General features: G+C 39.9%; 1 protein-coding gene across 2 annotated transcripts; it reads right to left on the minus strand.

Annotated features, from left to right (window-relative positions):
- Positions 1-6: 6 nt before the first annotated feature.
- neil3 (nei-like DNA glycosylase 3) lies at positions 7-13,142 on the minus strand. Of its 2 annotated transcripts, XM_034227624.1 has the most exons (10): positions 12,916-13,142; positions 12,669-12,778; positions 11,496-11,630; positions 10,891-11,104; positions 8,864-8,938; positions 8,382-8,548; positions 4,699-4,862; positions 2,922-3,336; positions 2,460-2,637; positions 7-381 (listed from the first exon to the last, which is right to left on the minus strand). In XM_034227624.1, the coding sequence occupies exons 1-10, from the start codon at positions 13,018-13,020 to the stop codon at positions 199-201; spliced, it is 1,746 nt and encodes a 581-aa protein (XP_034083515.1). In that variant the 5' UTR covers positions 13,021-13,142; the 3' UTR covers positions 7-198. The 2 variants fall into 2 exon arrangements, with proteins under 2 accessions (XP_034083515.1, XP_034083516.1); XM_034227625.1 differs by lacking the exon at positions 2,460-2,637.
- Positions 13,143-13,909: the final 767 nt, after the last annotated feature.

Here is a 13,909-nt window from a genome sequence, read left to right on the forward strand (position 1 = left end):
TTCTGCTTTGTTTGTTTAGATTCTTTATTATTTTTCTTGTGAAACACAGACAACAATAGGTCATACAAATATAGGTACAACATTTTTGGACTAACTGAGGTGTTTGGGAATAAATCTAACTTTACCAAGCTAGTGAAGGGATACCTAAACATATAGGCATCAGGGTTGAATATAGAAGTATTGCACTGCTAAAACACATTAACAGCCAGGGAGGATGGATATCCCCGGTCCCTTCTCTGCCCACTTGAAGAATTCACACTGCTTCCCTTTCTGCAGGCTGCAGGTGTAGAAGTTGCGGCCGTTGTTTGGTCCCAGCTTCAGAACCGTCCTCATTAAGCAGCGCTTCCCGTGCTGACAGGAGGGGAAGTGTGTGTCAGCCCACTGCAACACAGAAAAAAGGTTTAATCCTCTTAGTGGTTATTTTAGGCACTACAAATTTGATTTGAAAAAATACTCTGAACCAGGGGTGTCCGAACTTTCTTCACCGAGGGCCACATACAGAAACATATACGAAGGGCTGGGCCACTCACTAGAGGTGAGGTATATTGCCTCATAAGTTCAGTTATAAGTTGGAAAAATCAATCCAATGTAGGGCTGAACGATATATCGCGTCATGGCGATAACCGCGATATGCGCATGCAGGGACGTGCGATTTTATTAAAAAAAATGTTTTTTAGGACGTGCGATATTAAGTAGGTCAATTAACTTAAACACGTCATGTTACAATTATTTTGCTGCTTGCTACAAAAGGAAATTTTGCGCGGCTCTCATGTCAGGGGTACTTGAGTGAGTGACATGCAGGCTCTGCATGCACAGCAAACCACCAATCACAATCATTCTTGATCAGATCACAGCAGGCCCCGCCCCGCCCCGCTAGTTTGCAGACCATCAAAACACCAGTAAAAAATTAGCGAGGCAGAGGAGGACAATACCGGCGAGAATGAAGATTTACTTCCAAAAAGAAAAGCAACATCTGCCATCTGGAACTATTTTGAATACACAAAGGTTCTTCTCGTCTTCATTCACAGATGAACCCCCTTATTTGAGGGTAAGCTACATGCATTATCATGACATGTTAGATCATGACTTAAGGTATGACGAGTCAACCAGTTAAGATCCAGACGTCCGTGACTAAAATCCTTCATCCGGTTAAATATAGTTAAAAAAAACGCAATATATATCGCAGGGGAAAAAAATATCGCAATGTCAGTTTTTTTCAATATCGTGCAGCCCTAGTCCAATGTAGGTAAATTATTCTCGATACTTGAAAATGCTGTTAGAAAACAACTGCCTACTCCACAGCTCTCCATAGCGTTTCATTCATTTTGTTAGCAGCTCATTCCTTAAAGTGCACCTATCATAAGGCATATATTATGGGTCTCAGATATATACAAATATATAAAAACATGTCTATGATGTGTTTTGCTCAAAATACAAACAGATCATGGATTTTAGACATCTCATATCCCTCTTTTCCAGCCCTGTTAGAGAAACCCGGATTTTGGGTCCTTAGCTTGAAAAAAAAGAAGGAGGAGGCGGAGCTAATGCCTGATTAGAAGTTAAATTCTGTTGTGATAAAACGCCATCCTGTTCTAAACCACATCAAGGATTATTTCTGAAACAGTATGGAGCTCAAATGCTTTTTCTCTTGCGGGTTTATCACAAGGTGAGTTCTTTTTTTATTTCCTGCTTTTTAAACACGTGCTCTTCAGTACAGGTTAGCTCCGAGTGTTAGCGAGGCTTGCTAATGTAAACACAGACCATATTACGTCCAAAACACGTCAGGCATTGTTTCTGAAGGCAACTTTCTGCACCATCCAAAATTACGTAATATTGGCAGCAAATCTGTATCCGCTCGTTGTACCCCCGGTTTTTAAAATATTTGGGTACGGAGGAAAAGAGAGGGTTTTATTTTCTGACGCTGCGTGAGTTCCCTGGCACACCGGGGACACGTATTTATATATAAAAAGACATACAAAAGTGCATTTTGCATGATAGGTCCCCTTTCAAACAGAAGCTTCAGATTGCTGATAAGAGGAAATATGAAGGGTATATTTCAAGGTTTTTTTATTTGTCATACGAACATAGCTACAGTGTTGTTATGACGATGAAAATCTTAGGTCACAGGCTCCTCCAACAGTGCTGTGAAAATATGTTATTGGGCTTTTTTCTTATCAAACTAACTTTAATTGACTGAATTTATTTGAAAATTGGGCTTATTATAAACACATGAATACCGTGTAATATATTTGAACATATATATTTAAGAAGCACAATATAAGAAAAGCAGAAGTTTATTATACTGTGAGTCATACTTTTTGAATTTGCTGAGGGCGGATTCAAAATGTTCCGCGGGCCGCATTTGGCCCCCGGGCCGTAGTTTGGACACCCCTGCTCTAAAGCCATTTGTTCTCCAGGTGACACAATGCCATATAGATGAGTTAATTTTCCCTTTTCACCTCAAAGAAGTTGCACTTGGTCTCCCTGGGCAGCGAGCAGGAGTAAAACTGTCGTCCCTTATTCTCCCCGTCCTTGTGGACCGCTCTGAGGACGGCTGGACGACTATGGGATGCACAACAAGGGGCGCTGGGACTGGAAGTGGAAGGGCTGTGGCCTGTCGCTTCTACTTTACGCTTACTGACAGAAGTAAAGAAACAGTCTTATTAGTTTTACAATGGATGGAAAATAAACCTCACAATCCTCATTAGTGAACAAACAACCTCTCTTCAGCTGTGTGTGGTTATGAGTTAGTGAAATGGTATCCTACTATAGCTATTCATCAATCTTTTTTTTTAACAATGCTGCATTACAATGTCCACACATGTCAGATACTTCTTCATCCCACTTATCTCCCTGAGTTTGCAAGAAACTTCTCTTATTATAAACTTATTCATGAATAGCCAAGCGAGAGATTCACTCACCTCGGGTTGGGGGCCCCATTTTGAGCATTGTTACTGGGAAAGGGACTGTGATCAATTCTCATTTTCTTGGATGGGTGACTGTAGGAGGCCAGCGATTCCCCGTTGGAGAGCTCGCCACTTTTCCTCTGCCAGCCACCAGAGGCATAATTGGGGCTTGTTGTCCCCTGGCAGACGCTGTATTTATATAAACCCCGCTCTGCCGCCAAGGAATTCAAATGACTCCCGGCTGAAGAGAGAGGGGAGTTTGCAGGCTTTGTCTTCTTGCTCAAGTCAGAGAAAACAAGGGTGGAAGTCCCGAATGCAGACCTCCAGTTGACTTTGAGCTCCTCTTGTGGCTTTGTGAAGGCATTGCAGGGGTATTTCATCAAATCAGTGGTGAAGGGTGATGCCTCAGTGTTAGTGCCATCTTTGTGCACTGTGGAGATGGAGAGAAAAATCATTCCACGCTCAGCAGCTGCAGCTTATATTGGTACACTGTCTGCTCTCATAAAATCCAGGTTGTTGTTGGCTTTAAGTTTATTATTTAGCTATAAAAGTTTACAAGTAAGCAGCAGACTGCGGCTCTCTGTCGTCAAATAAAATGTCAAGCAATCTGTTGAGCTTAAGATGACCTTATGAACATTTCTGTGAGATGAGCCCCCGTGTGATAACACTGTAAAAGAAGTATGTTTTCAGTAATGTTGGCAACGATGCCTTACAGAGTCATTAACAGAGCTGTGAATAAGTATCACTCTCCCCTCCCTCAACTACCATTAATGTGCCCTTGAGCAAGGCACTTAACCCCCAGCTGTTATAGTGAAGCAGCTCAGTGGTCAACAGAAGAAAATGGAAATATAAGTGCAGAAATGCAAATCAGGATATTACGGCAAAAAGTGCAAGTTTCCTGTATAGTCTATTAAACATTTCCACGGGTTTTAAAAAGGAATGTTTCAACCGAAAATAAAACTTACTTCGACTTATGTCAGTTTAAAAATACAGGGTTACTTTGCATGCATGTTTGCACTTTAAGATTTTGTTGATCCCCCTTTATTTCAATTTTGAACCACATTTAAACAGTTGGTTTCAAGAAGTTTCAGTATTTGTTTTGACTTTTTTTTTTACATTGAAATAAAAAGTACAAAAGATTATTTTTCTAAATAATATGCAAAATGTTTTTATTGGCACTGGAAATGCAACCACATATCCTGAAAATGACGGTTTCTGTCCTGTGCAAAGAACAATTCTGGAACATTATCAGAACCAACCTCAGGCTGACTTGATAGTTTGCAATTACATATGCTTTTCAGTATAACAAAATAAGACATGAGCAATTATTTGTAAGTATTTTTCATAAAACTACAATGAGCTACTATTTAAAAAAACTGATTTACTCAGAATTTGGCAATGTGATCCTTAAAAAAAAAAATACTATGAAAACCATTCAACTGTGGTCTGTTGTTGCAAAAGAGAGACAGCGAGGACATTTCTTTTAAACACCAGTTGACTGCTGCCATAATGTATCTCCAGATAGTCCGAGAAAAATAGCCAGCTGACGGACACACTCATTACTTGTTCAGCAAAACACCGACACACACACTACTACTGAGCTCGACTGCAGTTTCACTTCAACAGCTTGATGTCTGGTGCCTTGCTCAGAAGAACTTGAGTGTCATTGGCAAACGGCATCATTCAGGGATCGTTCAGCCAAACTACAGCTACTATTATTTGATCTCTTGCTAACAAGGACCTTCTGTCACGCCGTTACACTCAGCGACTGTAAAAGCAGCGTTTCACTCACCCTCAGGTTTGGGAGTGAGGCAGGCGTCACAGGACTTGGCCGTCGGCTGGTTGATGAGCGTGCACAGCTGACAGGCCCAGTCCTCTTCCTCCTTTTTAGCCACGCAATCATTGGTTCTCTCATTGTAGACCCAGCCAATCAAACTGTTTCTGACCGGGAGCTTACTGGATGAAGGAAAGACAAGAGTGACCATGGTTATAGCATTATATTTTACTGATGCTTTTATCAGGGGCGACTTGCATAGTTTAATACCGTATACAAGCCAATGGAAGTAAGCTGGGGTTAAAGGGGCACTATTGTGCTTTTTTGGTTCTCCCTTTCCTGTAGTGTGTTAAAGAGGTTTCTGTGCATGTAAATGGTCTGCTAACGCTAAATCCGAAAGTGCCCTCCAGAGGGAGTTTTGCTCCCACACACACACACCCCGCCCTGCCTGAAACACCTCCATTGGACTCCTTTGTTTACTGTCACACAGTAACATCACTATGCAATGTTGTCTTCTATTGGCCGTCCAGCTAACCAATCAGAACAGACTGGGCTCTGGTTTCAGACAGAGGGTGAAAAGAGGTGCTGCAGCACAGGCAGTCTGAGGAAAATAAAGAGCTTTTGAACATTAAAGCATGGAGACATGTCACAGTAACTACATACAAATATGATCCTGAAAATGAGCAGAATGTGTCCTTTTTAAGTATCTCGCCTAAGGATGCTTCGGCATGCTTGCTGTAGGGTTGGGGGTCGAAACTCTGACTTCAAAAATACCTTGGCTGATATTATGGTTAATGTGTGCAAACGGGTACCTTTAGTGTTTATACAAAAGCACACATGATTCATTCAAACACTTGATTCAAACTTATACCAGTCAACAAATGTTCGGAATATTTCCACATGTTCTGATATAAACTATTTAGAGACTTGATGGCTGACTAAATACTAACAAAACACATACCAATAACACAACTACATTGACAATAAAACTTTCTAAAACACTTTTCACTAGAAGAGAACATTATAATTTTCATGAAAAGAATATTTCACGGGGGATGTTGTATTACATTCATTCGTTTTACCTAAGTGTACCTAATAAACTGTCAACTGAGTGTATTTCCATCTTGGGAAAATGACTTCTTGATGCATGAAATGTGACTAAATGGACTATTCCATTTCATTACCGTTTTCCAGAATCATTTACAGTGTTTGCATATGTACACGTACATGTCCCTGATTACCTATAGCAGGCAATTAATCCTTACAAACTGCAAATAAAAACATGAGCAATTCACATTCAATTTTCCACAGCTATTCCTGTAACCTCATTATGGAAAACATAGCCCGACAGAAGAGGCGACTTTAAATAGACAAACATTTGCGCTTCAGGCTGAGGATGAAGATACGCGACAACGTGTTTCACATAATAGCTCCGAGCCTACATGTTAGCGCGCTGACATGAAGCTCAACTGTGTTTGACAAGAAGGCAATGCTGCAATGCCAACAGTGATGAAGGAGGAAAGTAGCAGCGGCTTTCTGAAAACTTTCCTCACAGATTGCTTTATCAGCTGTGTAATGCGTTGTAAGCGCTTTAGGCGCTAACCCCTCGCAAAGCTTTGCTCAAATACAACCCAGGAGGTGTTGAGTTTGTGCCCTGTCTGGCAAACACAGCCTTATATGCGCATTCATTTCCCCCATAACACTTCCCACTCCCTGCCAAGCCCATCTGCCTGCAAAGATGGCCTCTATAAATATGAACGTATTATCTAAAAGGCTTTAGAACTTTCTACAAAGACTTGGAAAAATTACCACTCGCTATACCGTCTTGCTTTTGGCATTAAATCAAAATGTATGTAGAATCAAAAGCCTGCAAAAAGGGTTATATGCTAGTTATAAAGAATACACTACGAATCATCTTGTTGATTCGTTAGAAGTGTTTACACTGAATGTAATGTAAACTACTATCAATATACTGTAACATTTGATATAAAGTTGTTAGGTACGTCATTAAAAGTAAAAGTTCTGCATTCAAAATGACAAGTACAGAGGTGCACAACACAATGTACTTGAATTATTCAAAGTAAAAGTACTTAGTACAGTTTCATACCATTATATTATTGGATCATTGTGATGTGAGCAGTACTTAAGCACTAAGAAAGGTGTGTCTTTTTGGAAACAAATGCAGTACCACTTGCAATGGTTTCACTTATTTGTAAGCGTATGTACCGACAGGATTCTGCCTTTTCCGAGTTTGTGTTTTAATGGTTGAATGCAGTTATCGTTAACAGTCCTTAGGTAAGTTAGTCAAAAGGTACTTGAGGGTTTCTACCATAACCCAACCTCACTGGAATGAATGAATGAAGCATCATTTAGTTCATTCTTTAGAAGTAAATGCTAAAAATGTACAAGCTATATCTCAGGGATGGGCCACTTGGATGGTGGTGGGGGCCACTTGGATGGTGGTGGGGGCCACATCATTGATGTACTGGTTACCAGGGGGCGGCAGATTCACTTGGAACACACGCCCACAAATTCCATGTATTGTATGTAATTATTAACAAATATACTAAGTCTGACATCTTCATTGACATTTTACACTCTTTCCGGGAACATCCTCTAATAAGCTCACTAAACAAATATCAGTTCACAGAAATGTTATTTAAGTTTTAAAAGTGTGAACACTAACCCAGACATTAGTTGTCTAACTTGAACCTAAGACACAATAAGGGGAATGTCAACACAGACACCTGTCAACCCGCACTCTGCTGTTCCTCAGCGCCGCTCCCCCTCCCTCCCGATGAAATTATGAATGAAAAGCGTATAGTAAACACGGCAGGGTCCGTGACAGTTTTTTTTCATCTGATTTCAAATAAACAAAGTCTTGGTTTTTAGAATATTAAACTTGTTTCACCAAATTCAGATGATAAATGCAACTTTTAAGCTTAGCTTGTACGGCATAATGCAAGAGGCAACTTAACGTCACAGCAGGCATAACAACAGCTGGTGTTTCTTCTGAGTGTTGCCCCGGGAAACAAACACAATACACACAAATGCGTCACAGGTTATTTTGCGATATTTGGCTGCCGAACAAAATCATCTACGCAGATCGCGACGTAACTAGGAGTCTAGTGGACGGTATCAGTACTACAAGTACAAAAATAAAAATAATTTTTTTTTTTTATTAATTACGTTGTTTTTAAATTAATCTGAAGGCCACAAAAAAAGGAGGTGGGGGCCGTCAGTATAATATTTACAGTATAATTGTGATGTAAAGCTAAATCCCCTTACTGAAGAAGGGCATTGTTTTAATATACATTTGTATGGGGAATGTCTGGACCAAATTTCAAAATACCTCACAAAAATAAATAAATAATATATTTTTGTCAAAAGAATAAAAGGTATCTTAGGATTTCTACATGTGTTTAACCTCACTAGTATTAATGAGGCATTATCTAGTTAATTATTCAGAAGCAAATACAGTAAATGTATAGAAAATCGAATTATTACTAGAAGCTATATACTTTAGAATTGTGATATAAAGTTCCATCCCTTTACTGAAAAAGGGCATGTTATTTGATCTTGCTTCAGACAGTGAAAGCAGTGTTGGCTTCAAACACTTTTACACACCACTGGACCAAACCCCAGCAGTCCCTACAAAAAAGAATGCAGTCAAAGTGCCACAGGTCTTTGAGGATTTTTACCTGAGCTCAACCTGGCTGGGATCACCCGTCTGACAGCTCTCGCAGAGGTAAGTCATCCTCCTGTTGTCTCCAAGACGACAGACCGTGATGGCTCGAGAGCACTGGCCGCACTGGGGACGCTTGTAGACTTTGTAATGTTTGTACAGAGGAGAGCCAGATTTGCGACACTGATAGAGATGAGGAGGGCAAACAAGGAGTGAATAAAGAGGAGATGATAATGAGAAAAGTGAAAAACACATCCACCTTTCCTCACTTCTATAATCATCTATTATGCATGGACAGGAATGTTTGTTTTCTGTAGTCACTGGAGCTTTGAATTGTTCTATCTTTCCTCTGCAATACAGACAGATTTGAAGTTAATTCATTATTGCAAGTCAGTCTAAATGAGGTGTTAGCTAAGTACCCATAAGCCAATGTGTATGCACATATAAAGCTATGAAACCCTTTCAAATGTTCTTGTTATCGCTTCAAAAACTTCAAACCTTGTAAAACAGAAGAGTGAAATCCCGCGTCATCTTCACCAAGTGGTGGATCTGCTCGTCTGTCAGCTGTTTAACCTGAGAATAAAGCAGCACAGTTCACAGCAGGAGAGTGAATCAAATATAGCTGTTCATATCTAAAAGCACAGATGAAAGCCGCTTCACAGTCAGCAAATCAATGATACAAGCATATAAACAATAAAAACCGCCAGACATGAAAGAAAAAAGAGGACTTAAAATGATGCAACAGAGCAAAATGACATACAATGCATTTCCAAGACTTAAACCCCAGGCAGCGAGAACCTGTCTCTGCTCACTCAATGTAAAAAGATCTAAGGCACACAGACAGACACCTCTTGTGGTTCTTTCAGGACACCTCGGGGCTCCATAATGGAGGGGAAGCTCACAATCTATTCACCGGTCTCAGAGGAAGAAGGGGCCAAAAGTCAGAGATTTCATATGTTGGTATGGTGTGCTTTATTCTCTAATCCCCATGTTATGATTATAAAGGAGAGCAGAGACATAGCAAGGTAATAGTAGGTCTGCAGGATTTGAAAAAAAAATGTATTGAAATCATTTGACTAATAATAATTGCGATATTACTTATGAGCTAAGGACGAATGACCATTTTGAAACCATTGTTCACACCATTAATACAATACTATATAATAAAATGATCATAGTGAGATATTTCTTTAAGAGGATTTGTACCAATTTGTTATTATTATTATTAAAAATCGTTGTATGCCGGGACTTCCTGTGCCGCCGACAATACTTAAAAGGTCCCATGTCACGGCCATTTCTACTGATCATAATTCCATTGTTGATATTGTGCAATTTTCCAAACTCACATTGGTTTCTCATACAGCATCTCTGTACAGTATGTGTATTCACTCTCTGTTCTAAACGGCTTGTTGGAGCTCCGCCCCTCCCCCCCCTCCCTGTGAGCCCAGTGTGCTCGGATTGGTCGGGACGTTGCGAGGCTCGCTGCTCAGTGAGCTGGCTTACTGGTGTGGTTTCCGGGTCGGCGATACAGCGAGACAGCGCGAAACTCATCCTGAGCACACACACACTCACAGCCGAAGTAAAAACAATAAGTGTGGCTTGATATTGAGTAAGAAAAAGGTTTAGAACGCTGTGAGAATGGGTCTGCGGAAAGCATTTCTCCGCGATCCCAACTTGTCTATTACCACAGGGAGTTAATGGGGACTCCCTGTTAGTTGAACATTTACGCTAAAGGTCCTGGGGTGTGAGGAGCTCCGCGGATTGGTCCATTTTGGTTCCCGGAAGAAACAAATGGAAAAAGAGAAATGTCCAACGAGGCGTTCTGGGGCAGCATAGTCTTTTCTGTGTTAGAGTTTTACTCGCTACAGGGTGGACTTTGAGGGTTTGTGACTCTGCAGACCGTTTACATGCATACCTTCATAACACACAAGGGGACGGGTGATGACCGGAAAAGCATGACATGGGACCTTTCATTCTGATATTTTCACATGAATCGTCTTTACCAAGTCTTTGCTTACTGCAATTTGGATATTGTATTAGTCCATATTGTGATTTAAAAAAATTACGATTAATAGAGCAGTATTTATGCTTAAGGGACTTCTACTGGAAATGAATAGGTCCCTCAAACTATTATACTTTGCTTCTATGGTTTGCTTATTGAAAAGAAAAACCTAAGACTGATGTGAAGCATTGAATATTTTACATTTCACGTGTCTGGAATGGATCATGAATAATACATATTTGAGTGATATTTTTTATTATAACTCAAATGAAAAACCCTACACAAGTCTCAATAAAGACTATATCCATCATGAAAATAATTGAAAATGTTTTCCAAGTTTCAAACTGAACGTAAGTGTCGCAATGCGCCTGTTTGTCTTATCCCACTTTCACCTTCCTCATTTCAATGCATCACTCAATAATACAAGTGCCCAACTTTATTTTTTTCCCTGTGAGAGTTGTCTTGCATTTGTATTCTCCTTTTTTGTTCCTCTGCTGAACACAATCCATCATCTCTCCCATACCTTCACGGCTGGATGGAGGCCCGAGTCAAACAGGGCTTCGTTTTTAATGATGTTGCCGACTCCCGGCATGACGGCTTGGTCTAGGAGAACGTCACAGAGTATTCTGCCACTTTGGCTCCTCACTGCCTCCTCGGAGCGGGAGAAGCTGAACGTGGGGGAGCACACATCCAGACTCTCCATAGCCCTCACCCTCTGCTCACAGTCCTCAGTCAACCTGCAGGCACACAGAACTGGAGGAGTCTAGAAAAGATACGGCTGTTGTTACAGAAAGTGTGCTACGAGGTCAACTGGAGCTCTCTCGAGGTTACACGTCTCGAAATTGTTTCTTTCATATATTCGGTTTCACTTTGTTTATTATGAGACAGGACAGCATAGGTTACAGTTTCAGACAGCAGGAATAAATGTCTGTCTGGCTGCAGAATAGTACACCAGGACCTTAGAGTCAATGAACAGGACAAATGTCGTGGCTGTGTTTTTCATGCAACAATAGCCGCTGTCTTCAGACACAGCCTAATGTAGGACAAACCCACTGAATGAGGCTCATACCCCAAGGTGAACTTCTGTCACCTCAATCCATCTAGGCTGTGTGCCGGTGTCCCCGTTACCTTATTTCCACAGTGCTGTCAAAGAAGCACACAGTGTCGTTAGTCAGGTGTACTTCCAGCACGGGTACGGAGCCAGTCCTCTCCTTCCTCACGGCAGGGTTTATACGCATTGATCCATTCATACCAAAGTGGATTCTAAAGGATGTGAGCATGAAAGGAAGAAGGGAAGAAAAGATAAATTCCACTTAAAGATAGCATGTCTTAATTTATCTCCGAGTAGGCAACAAAAAGGTGGCCTTGTGTTTGCAGACATCAGTGTGTAATGGAATTGTCACAGGCTCCAGGAGGGCAGTAGCTTGTGCGTCTTTCAAGTGGGCTCTCCACAAGGCTCCAACCTGAGTGCTTTACACCCACCAGCTGAAGGCCCTATACAGAGGACTAACTGATATATGTGTTGATTAAAATCATGGGTAGATTATATGAAGATTACTTAAAAACCGTATGAAAGTGTCAACTGTTCTTACATTCCAATAGTGTATTTACAGTTGAATTGATAATAATGTTTAAGTATTTGATTCATTGGATTAGCAAAAAGCAGAAGATCTTGATGACTTGTAAAATGTAAGTCTTTGAGGGGTAGTAAAGACTATATAAAAACACTTACTATATGCTATAACTGACTACAATAATACTAATAAAATGAATGGTAAATAGATGGTCAAATTCACAACTGCATTGAGGCAGAAAAAGCAATGAAACGATATAACATTTTACAGATATCACAGCTATAATAGTGGCACCATGTTTAGTAACAGCTATCAAATAAATAATAATATATGACAAAGTATGATTAGTAGAAATACATTTGAAATTCAGGTCACATAATATGACGAGAATAAAATAGAAGTCACTGGAAATGCAAACTACAGTTTACATTAGATAATAATAAAGGAAACCTGAATCTGATTGATACATATATTGAAAGGATCATGGTCTATTTTCTCAAAGAGGATCTGTAGACAAACATTTGTAGGCTTGGACTTCCTTTGAAGCTCCACCATACTGAATTAAGATAGTTTTACTTATTTTGACTTAGCCAAATATTGTGCTTACTGCGATTTGTATATTGCACTTGTTGCTATTTTGATAAAATGATGCTTAATAGTGCAGTATTTACGCTGTAAAGTGAGCAATAAGTCTCAATAAGATGTGTGTACATATATGCAGTATTACCTCAAAGCTTTTGCACCGAAGTACATGAAGAGCTCCTTGCCGAGCGTTTCAACCCCGGTGTACGGACAACCATGAAACCTCTGGAAGGCATTTCCCCCAGAGTTATGTTTCTGTAAAGAGACATATGGTTAGCAACATCGTTTAGCATGCACTGCCTGTTAACGATAGTATACAAACCTCTCTTTATACATCCATGATCAAAACTGGACAACACAGACAGCGCGTATAGTGACATAACATGACTTACGGTGGATGTTGTCAAACTGCCTTTGATTTCCTTAATCTTTTGTCCTTTTTGAACTTTTGCACGGATTTTCTCTCCGTTTAATGTAACCCCCGGACCTTCAACCATCTTCTGAATCAGATATTAAAACCAATGTAACAATAAAAGTGTCCTGCAGCCGGCGCATGAGAGGATTATAAAAGTATGTTGTCGTTTGATTCCCCGCCACCGGATTCAATCTTGCGCATGCGTGGTCTGGTTTGTATCCGGAAATGGGCGTTTCATGGTACAGGCATGCATGTACAAAGATAGCGGTATTCTTTATCTACGGTATATGACGTTCTTATTATACATCCATGTATACGACACATATTCTAATTATTTTTAAATAATTAAAAAAGTAAAGCAAATTGCTTTTACAAAAGTGCATTACTGCCTCACTGCTTTGTATCTCACTGCCACAAAACAACCTACACAGGATCATATCACTGGTAGTTACACAGCAAAGCACAAACATCAATCACACAGATGGATATGCCTACATTTTGAAAGTGTCCCCTTTTATTTGCAAGTATTTATAAAATAAATTAAGTAAATAATTATGTTGCACAACTCAAACACAGCCTTCACACAATTGCACTAGCCTATGTATGAATGCCTTTACACTTAACCTCATGTATTACTTCCTTTTATTTCATTGGGAAATGCTATGACATCAGGGGAGAATAACATATCACTGAAATTGATGATTTAGTTGAAACCATAGGCCTTGCTACATAATAGATATATTCTTCATTATACAGCTCATCATACAATCTAGAATACAATGTTAAACCAATCATTGGATATCAGCTGTTGTGATCTTTTGTAAACCTAAAGCTCCTTCAAATTATTCAATACAAACCCTGAACAGATGTAATGCAGTTCAATCTTCAAATACAATGGTTTACTGTATGTACTACATGTGGAGGAAATATATAGTGCATCTAGGATCGGGAGTACTTTCATTGACTGTCCA

This window comes from Gymnodraco acuticeps, unplaced genomic scaffold (genome assembly GCF_902827175.1).
Source record: "Gymnodraco acuticeps unplaced genomic scaffold, fGymAcu1.1, whole genome shotgun sequence".
Lineage (NCBI taxonomy): Eukaryota > Metazoa > Chordata > Actinopteri > Perciformes > Bathydraconidae > Gymnodraco > Gymnodraco acuticeps.

Bases quoted from the DNA above. Each gene is read 5' to 3' on its own strand.
- neil3 (XM_034227624.1), bottom strand. From the start codon at position 13,020: ATGGTTGAAGGTCCGGGGGTTACATTAAACGGAGAGAAAATCCGTGCA. The intron at 8,939-10,890 runs GTATGGGAGAGA...CTTTATTCTCAG, and splicing joins GCCTCCATCCAGCCGTGAAG to GTTAAACAGCTGACAGACGA. The intron at 2,638-2,921 runs GTGAGTGAATCT...TACTTCTGTCAG, and splicing joins AATGGGGCCCCCAACCCGAG to TAAGCGTAAAGTAGAAGCGA.